Genomic DNA, 9220 nt, shown 5'->3' with positions numbered 1-9220 from the left:
ACTAGCGTATGGTTACCAGATTTTTTTCAATGAATCCAGGGACACTTTTGTTGTTGTTGTTGAAGTGGAGTAGCAATAGGGAGTGAGTAGTGGGGATGGTGAGGCAAAAGACCCTGGGCCCAAGCACACATGCATATTGTATAAAGGTGCAAAGCCCTTCTTTTGCACCCTGTGAAACATAAATGCACAGTTAACAAAGGGGGAAGGGGGCAGATCGGGGAATGCTACAGCATTAACTTTCATTAGTAACAACGGCTTCAGCTTAAGCCATTCCTGAAAGCCTCAAACATGGAGTTTATCATAATTATTTATGGAAAGAAACTTAAAGTTGTTGTCATATTTGCTCCCAAGTGCTTCTTTGTACTGGAAAGGAGATGGCTTATAAAAGGTATGATTACGGTAATTAAAAGGCCTTTAACCAAGACCAACCCACTCATGAGACAAGGTGAGGCAACCGCCTCAGGTGGCAGGATCCTCAGAGCAGCAGATTCCGATGCAGGTCTTTATTACTTGCCTGTTCCCAATGTTGATTGTCACTCACCCCTTCTTCCCTGGCAGGGAGGGGGGAAAGCCATTTTGTGGTCCATCTTAGGGGCCAAAATGTCTCAGGCCAGCCCTGCCTTTAACCTTTGTGGCCTTGTTTCTGCAAACAGAATCAATTAACAGTGTGGATAAAAGGGGAGAAAAACAAAATCCCTGGCAGATTCCTTTCCAAATCAGGAATTCATATCCAACTGCAGACTATAACTTGAGCAGTTGGTGAAGCACACTGGAAGAAGCCACAGGTAATTTTTTATACTTTGAATATTTTTAAAAGGCAGGCTTCTTTAATGTACTCATATGCCCTCTCTGCATCAAGTGACAGAATAGCATGACATGGTTTTTTATTCACAATAATTGGTTGTATTCTAAGAGTGACATCCAACATCATATGAGTGGATCTCCAATGGCTCAAAGGGACTTCCTTTCCCTCCATCTGCCACTCTTTCTCTCCATATTCCAATTTTGCTCCAGGGGGTCTCTCCTGTTTAGGGCTGCCATACGTCCAGAATTTCTGTTGCCTTAGCAGAAATCATTGTGCTAGAAATTCCGCTAGAAGGACTCATTAGTTGAATCTGGCCCCAATATTTAACTGTATGAATGTGAGAATATTTTAGAAGTATTTCATGCTCCCTAAGGAAGCCTAATATTTCTTTTAGCTGCATGCTAGTAAGTCTACTTTTTTCAGTAAGATTGTTTAAACCCAGAGTCGTAGCTATGGGGAGGGGGTGTCCAGCCAGGTTTTTTGCCCTGGGTGAAACTTGCAGAGGGGTGCCATTGAGGCTCCCAGCTTGTGATTATGCAAATGTGTGTGTGGTGGGAGGGTGCCATACTGGGTCTTTGACCCAGGTGAAATAAAGCTTAGTTTCACCTCTGTTTAAACTTCGCCTCTGGAGTTTAGAGACTGTACAGCCACCAGTTATCCATAAAGTGAATGGCTAGTTTACAAGAGCTCCATCAGGGATATTATAAAAACACTGAGTAATGCCTTCAGCTTTTTCACAGTAAAGTGTACAAGGATAGTTCCAAACTTGTAACCCAGATGAATGGCATAAGCAAAGAATGTAAACACTACATTATGGAGGAATAAGACTGCAATCCTAGCCACGTTACTTGGGAGTAAGTTCTAATCAGTGGGATTTGCTTTAGAGTAAGCTTGTGGCGCTGTTTAACCCACACAGGTGGCACTGTGGGTTAAACCACAGAGCCTAGGGCTTGCTGATCAGAAGGTTGGCAGTTAGAATCCCCGTGACGGGGTGCGCTTCCGCTGCTCGGTCCCAGCTCCTGCCAACCTAGCAGTTCGAAAGCATGTCAAAGTGCAAGTAGATAAAGAGGTACCGCTCCAAGCGGGAAGGTAAACGGTGTTTCCGTGTGCTGCTCTGGTTTGCCAGAAGTGGCTTTGCCATGCTGGCCACATGATCTGGAAGCTGTACACCGGCTCCCTCGGCCAATAACGCGAGATGAGCGCTGCAACCCCAGAGTCATCTGCGACTGGACCTAATGGTCAGGGGTCCCTTTACCTTTTAAGCTTGCATTACATCAGATTCCACATTACTGTACTTATGGTATATACTGTATACGTGGGTGGCACTGTGTTCTCTAAACCACTGAGCCTCTTGGGCTTGCCGATTTGAAGGTTGGTGGTTCGAATCCGCGTGGATTGAGCTCCCGTTGCTCTGTCCCAGCTCCTGCCAACCTAGCAGTTCCAAAGTACGCCAGTGCAAGTAGATAAATAGGTACTGCTGTGGCGGGAAGGTAAATGGTGTTTCCATGCACTCTGGTTTCAATCATGGTGTCCGTTGCGCCAGAAGCATTTAGTCATGCTGGCCACATGACCCAGAAAGCTGTCTGTGGACAAACGCCTCCTCCCTCAGCCTGAAAGTGAGATGAGTGCCGCAACCAGTCACCTTTGACTAGACTTAATCGTCCAGGCACATATACAAGCCTGGTGAAAGGACAGCATTTTCCACATGTGAGGGCAGCAGGCTAGCATAGGGGATACAGGGCAGGTCACATGCTGCTGGTTGCTCTGGCCACTTCCACTCCCTCAGCACCTGCTGGAGACAATTGCCTCACTCTGCCTCATGGTAGGGCCAGCCCTGATTAACATAATACAGTATGTCCTTTTAAATGTGCTTGTGTGGGAAAGGTGGTTCTGGGTTTATTTTTTGTTCTTATTCTGTGTTTTTATTTTGCTGTGAGCTGATCTTCGGATGAAAGGTGGTATACAAATTCTATTATTAATGATAATTATCTTTTTTTCGGAAGCATTTCCCTGGTCGCTTTGAGGAGTATAGGGTGACGGAAGCTCGCAGTCGCCCCTCCTCTCTCCTCCTGCCAAGCCCTCAAACTGCATAGCGCCTGGGATGCGGCTGCGATTTGCGGCCTGTTTCAAGGGCGGCGCCAAGACATTTCGCATAAAAAAGAAACTACTGCCCCCCCCCCCCAATCTCAGAACTGAGCTAGGCGAGAAAGAAAGGTGAAGCCGCGCCCTCGCCCATTATAGGAAAGAAGCTTCCTCCAATGGAAGCACGCGTCAGATGCTAGATCTGGGCGAACATCGGGCCGGAAAGGAAGCTGGTTGGTGTTCCCAGGCCGCCTCAGCACGGCCGCCCAATCACAAAACAGTACTTCAGGCGCGAACCAATCTGAATCAAGCCAAATTAAGTCTCCGCCCAAACCCCCTCCCCGCGCGACGTGCTCACTAGGCGAGGCTTTTTCCTTTCCCTTCTGCGCTGAAGCGAGCTGGGCAGGGTGTAGCAACTCTTTGCCTTAGGTCCCACCCATTTTGCATCAGACGGTCTCCGGGCCCGTCCCACTGTCGTGGGAAACATCATTTCGTCTCATTGGCTCTGCTGCAGCGACAATTTAGGGACAGCGGCTTCCCATTGGATCCTGAAAGTGAAGGGACGGGTACACCCTTTGGTTCTTTTCATAGCTTGTATGTGATTGGCCGCACTCGCGGAGCGGAGGACGTTTCCTTTCACCATCGCTCATTGGTGGCGATGTAGTGCCAGGAGGGAGGGCTTTCCGCCGCAGCTCTCGCTGATTGGAGCCCCGATTCCTTTCGGGTCTAGACAGCTTCGGCCATTCGGTTTGGCATTCACGGAGAACACTTAGCCGGGTTGCGTAAGCGTTAGCAGGCTGCTGCTCCTTCTTCCCCTCCCTCCTCCCCCTTTTTTGGTGTAGTATGGAAGAAAGCGCAGCGGCGCCTTTCGAGTCCGACGGAACGGGACGCTCGTTTCAGCATTCTCGAAGGGCACTTAGTAAGGGTGCGTAAGCGCGGCTATCCCTAGCAGCCCAGAGAGAGAGTACGGAAGCCGCCGCCGGAACAAATAGCGAAGGAGGAACTGCAACGGCCCCAGAGCGCGCAGCGGACAAAGGAGCTCGGGCGAAAAGGCGGCGCCAAGCGCGACCCAACGCTTCAGCCGGCCGGGCCGGGAGGAGCCGCCGCCGCCGCCGCCAGCAGCAGCAGTAGCAGCAGCAGCGGCGCCATGGACAGCCCTGCCGCCCTCGTTGTCCGCCAACCGCACTGCAGCGCCCTCCGCCTGAGCCGCCCCTCCGGACGCCACTTGCCCGCCTTGTGGGCGCTATGAGGAGAAGCGCCAGGCCTGGCTTGTCCCCGCGCTGAGGAGAAAAAGAACGACTGAGGGAAAGGGAGGAAGGAGCCCCTTCGTCGTCAGGCCATCACCTCACACGCCGCCACCGCCTCTCCTCACACGGCCCCGCCGAATTTTGCTGGCGCCGGATCCTTTTCGGAACCAGGCTCCACATCTCCCGCCTCTTAGGCGCCTCGCATCTCGTATTCCTCCGCCAGTCGGAGGGGGGCGAGGAATAGTCCGCCCTTTTTACCGTGTCTCCCCAGCGCCCCCACCCCGGGGTGGGGGGAGGAAAAGAAGAGGGAGAAAAGGGGGGGCACCTCTTTTTTCTCTCTGCTGCCGCCGCCGCCGCCTCCTTCTCATGTGACTGATTTTCCACTAAGGAAGGACGGGAGGAGCAGCGCCCCGGAAAAAGCCCGGCTCCTCTTCTTCCCTCGCATCGGGAAAGGGGCCGTCGGTGGGCGGGGGGGCGGCGACTGGATTGTGCAGGGTTGGGCCGCCGCGGGCCCCGGCGCCGCCGCTGCAGGAAAGGAAGAGGATGGCGGCCCTCTCAGGATAAGGCGAAAAAGGGCTTTGGGGGGGAAGAGACAGTCTTTGAGGGGGAGCCCCCCTTTATTTTTTAAGGGTGGGTTTTTTTTGGTGGAAGGGAGAGCCTGGATCTGTACGCCCTCCGCCTTTATCCTTCCCTTTCGGCACCTGAGGAGGAAGAAACGGAGCGAAGAGGAGCGAAGGGGAGTTGATCCGGCGAGAGCGGGGGGTGGAAAGGCGAGGAACCATGTCAGGGCGGCCGAGAACCACCTCCTTTGCAGAAAGCTGCAAGCCGGTGCAGCAGCCTTCGGCGTTTGGCAGCATGAAAGTTAGCCGTAAGTATTGATTTGTACAAATCGCCACCACCACCCCACACCCCTTATACGTGGTTCTCTCTCTTCATTAAACATCGCATCTCTCAGTGGATGCCTTTGATTCTTTTTGGTCCATTATAGCGCTGCCTTTTAAGAAGTGTCAGACCCATGAGGCCTTGTGGCTGGCTCTTTATGAGGCAGCTTCCTTTCTTTTCTCTCTGCTCCCTCCTCTCCCCACCCCCACTCCACACACACTTTGAATAGGCCCACCCTATGGCTTCCATTTAGAATAAAAACCGAGCTTTTTATTCTCTGCATTTCCTCCTAAAGTATTACAGTACTTGATGCTTCTGCTAGAAACATCTGTGTAATTATACTTTGGATCTGCATAGTGGCTTTTGTCAAGGATGAATCTACTTTGTTCACGCAACCTTTAAGAAGTGATTGGATGTTGATCGACTCTGTTCATACTATTTCAGGTTTTATTATATATTTTTTGCAGTATGAGGCCTTTTTTATGAGGGGTGCCTTCTAATGGTGAGGGCCGTGGTTCCATTTGATCTTATACACCACTGTTTCATACACCTGAACAATGATTGATTTCTTTATGCATATAGCTAATGGAAATTCCTGGTGAAAATCAGTTCTCAAATCGTTTAAATAAAAATGGGTGTGGTATTGTAAAACTTAATACAAATAGAGCTTCAAATTTGTTTTAATCCAGCTGCTTTCAAAGAACTTGTATTTATGGATATAGCTCGTATTTAAAAGGACTTTGTGGTTAGCTCCATTGTAGGACATAGATTTTATAACAAGACTCTAATCTGGCTACCTTTTTATGGACCTGAAAAAGTCTCTCCCCCCCACCTCCAAGGCTGCAGTCCTAAAAACACTTGCTTGGGATTTTATCTGACTATGCAATAATATGGCCTTGTATTAAGGATTATTGTTTGGCAGAAATTTTATGGAATATTTATCCATTAATTTCTGAAATGTTTGTCACAGCAATTAAATGTTTAAGAATGTTGAGGAGGAGGAGGAGGCCTTCAGAACCAGGCCAAAAAAAGCTCACCAGGGCTGCCAGGTGCATGACAGCCCTGCAGTTCTTGAAGGACCATGCAACAAGCTCAACATGTTTATCAAGCTCTTGTTTTTTTGTTTGTTTGATTGGTTATGAGTTATGAAGACCTGGGCCACGGGTTCAGGTTGTAAACAGTCTTAATTTAATGCCTAGAGTGTCAGTAGTACTTGTAAAAATGTAGAATATAATTGGCATATGTTGGGTGCTTTAGATAATATACTTTTGGTGTTACAAAACCTCTTTATTTCAGAAATACTAGACACATTGCCAGTGTTTTACTTATTCTCATGTAAAAAGCATTGAGAGTTTGCAGCCCATTCATCTAAGCTTTGTTGACCACATAACTTTTATCTGTGACAACACAGCATATTGAGACTTGGAAGTGTTCATTTATAATTCTGTGGGCGATTCTTTGATCGGTTTTGATGTATTGTTGGAAGAAATGTTAGTTGACCACTAATTTTAGAATTGCACATATTTTTAAAACTATTATTAATCAGTTTGCAGAGAGCTGTGATGTTGGTATTTTAGAGTTGCTATATTATTTATTTGGAATCCTAGAACAACATGACAGTAACAGTCAATCCTGAACTGTATGTGTCTATTCAGAAGTAAACCCTATTTGAGTTAGACACATCTAAGAGAGATGGAGAACTTGTGGCCCTACATAATGTTACTGAACTACACCTCCCATCATCCCTGGCAACAGCCATGATGGCTGCGGCTGATTTGAATCGGAATGTATTTAACAGAATTTATATACTGCTTGGTTATAAATAAAACCTCTAAGTGGTTTACAAAATCCAACAACATCTGGAAGGTCACAGGTTTCCAACTCCTAGATTGCATCGTAAGTTACATATTGATTTTCAATATTGTTTTAAATTTCACAGTGCTGTATTAAAATTCTCTGGGTAAAACTATACATAAGGCAAACATGAGGTTCCCTGTATATCTCATCACAGTAAATCAGGATCGGGGTGTATAACCTTCCTTGCCATAATTCTTGTCCTGGTTGTGTGTTCTGCAATTCTGGTAGGTTGGGAGAAGAGACTGTGATAGAGCAGTAGTGGGAAACCTTTGGTCTGTGGGTCTAATAATGCCTGCCAGGTCTTCCCATTTGGCCCATCAGGCTATTTCAACTAAGCCATGTCCACCTGCCCTAACCTGATGTCATGTATGATGTCAGGTCTGGGGCAGGTAAGGGCAGGGCTTGGCAGAAGGGGTGCTTGCAGGCATTACTGATTAGCTAATTGGCAGTGCTTGCCAAGGCTCTTTCACAGTGCAGGGCAAGCTAGCAGTTTCAGTGTGGCTTCTGAAGACTTCTAAAGTGCTATTTTCTGTGGTGCTTTGAACTGGGTTTTGGAAGATCCAACAATCAGCCAATTGTCATATTTTCAGAAGCCCTGCTCAAAGTGGTGTGCAAAATAGCAGGCAAAAAAAGGTCACTTCATTTTATTACGATGTCAGGTAATTGACAGGTGAGCCACATGCTAAACCTGGCCTGTGCAGAGGGGGTGAGGCGGGGAGAATAACAATCTGGTTCAGCAGTCTGGAGTGGTTCCCCATCCTTGTGGTAAAGAGATGCCATCCATTGATGCCCCCCCCCCAAAATAATGATACTTAGTAAGCATATCAACAAATGAATAGTTCTATTAATAAGAAAGAATTTTAAACTATTTGAGCGGCCCAGATTGTGATGGATGCCTCTTTAAATTGCCACATGGAATTTTATAAGCACTTGTTTTAATATAATTTTTTAAAAAAATTGCTATGTGATTCATCTATGACACATTTTTCAAAGTTGTTTTTTCAAAAAAGATTAATCGAAGTGATAACCTGGACTGTAATGTTTAATCAAGTAATTCAGTTATTAGTGGACACCACAAATTTTAGTGGTATTTTAATTTAAAGTAGAATGGGATTTGTGTATTGTTGAGTTTCCTAGTGAGTCTGACTTTACTCTCTGAGTTTAAGGTTATTTCTCTATTATATTTTAGTGCCTTTTATCTAGAAGAACTTGGAAGCACCTAGAGACTTGGGAGCACACTCACATTGAGGTGGCATTGGAGGGTCTTAATCTGCTTAAACCTATTGGCTAACAGATTTAGTGGATCTGGCTGTTACTAATTGATTTCACCCCATGCAGAAATCAGTGGTTTTTGAGGTAGAAAAGAGTACCACTTTATATCACTTTTGACACCAGATAATAAGGGGGCCCTGGATATATCTAGCTCTGTCTTCAGGTGAAATTTGACTACTCCGCCTTTTGATATTTGCATTTAGTTCTAAAGAGGGGAACATCCACTTACTCAGTCACCTACTAGGCTGATCAAAGCATAGCATGGTTTGACCTGTGCCTTTATATTTCAGTTCTTGTTTAAGAATGAGGAAATTAACTTTCATTTGTGCCATAATCCTATATTTTAGTTACAATTCTGTTCTTTGACTGCTGCTGCTTACATAGCCAAAATGACAACACAGAAGATTTGGGGAAACGAAGGTTTGCAGAAGTATAAACAAATCTTTAGGAAAAAGCCTTATCCCTTCTGCCCCTCTCAAAACAGTCTAATGAAGACTGAAGATGCTCAATGTCTATGGAATTGCTGGCTGACTTGAGGAGTGAGGGAAATTTGAAAACTGGATTTGAGAGCTGTGCAGAGATAAATTAAATGAAGAAATCCAATGCATTAGCTGAGATTGAGTACTTGTGTATCCCCCCTCAAAAAAACAGCCCAGTGAGTTGTGCTTGCTCAGTGCCCATGGAATGCTGACTGACCATAGAGAAGGAAAACATGGGTGGGAAGGGGAATGGAATGACTGGAAAAGGAGGATCAAGGAAGAAACACAAAGATGTATGCTGTACCAACGGGTTTTCCTGCACCAGCAGGGATTTGGACCAGATGACCTTTGAGGTCTCTTCTAGTTCGATGGTTCTAAATAAATAACGGCTATAGAAAACAGTCTCATTGTTTGGGTAGGTCATTTCCTGGTTCACAATAAGAAGCTATTTTTAAATGTCTATGGGAGAACTGCCCATAGATATCAATCTAGAAATCCAAGCTTTTAGTTGGGATCGGACATCTGTGTGTCTAGTCCCTTCCAACCCCTCCCATGAAGTGGGGAAAAGCCCTCAAATAATTGAGTGCAGAATGTGA

The 9220-nt window shown here is 46.3% G+C and overlaps 1 protein-coding gene across 2 annotated transcripts in view; it reads left to right on the top strand.

Annotated features, from left to right (window-relative positions):
- Nucleotides 1-3615: 3615 nt before the first annotated feature.
- Nucleotides 3616-9220, top strand: part of GSK3B (glycogen synthase kinase 3 beta) — a 60550-nt gene continuing 54945 nt past the window's right edge. For both annotated transcript variants that reach the window (XM_035140439.3, XM_035140437.3), the window contains exon 1: nucleotides 3616-5002. In XM_035140439.3, the coding sequence (XP_034996330.1) occupies nucleotides 4915-5002 (88 nt within the window). In that variant the 5' untranslated portion in view covers nucleotides 3616-4914. The remainder of the gene's footprint in view (nucleotides 5003-9220) is intronic.

Source organism: Zootoca vivipara, chromosome 15 (genome assembly GCF_965207765.1).
Source record: "Zootoca vivipara chromosome 15, rZooViv2.hap1.1, whole genome shotgun sequence".
Lineage (NCBI taxonomy): Eukaryota > Metazoa > Chordata > Lepidosauria > Squamata > Lacertidae > Zootoca > Zootoca vivipara.
This window is presented reverse-complemented; position numbering and strand designations above follow the sequence as displayed.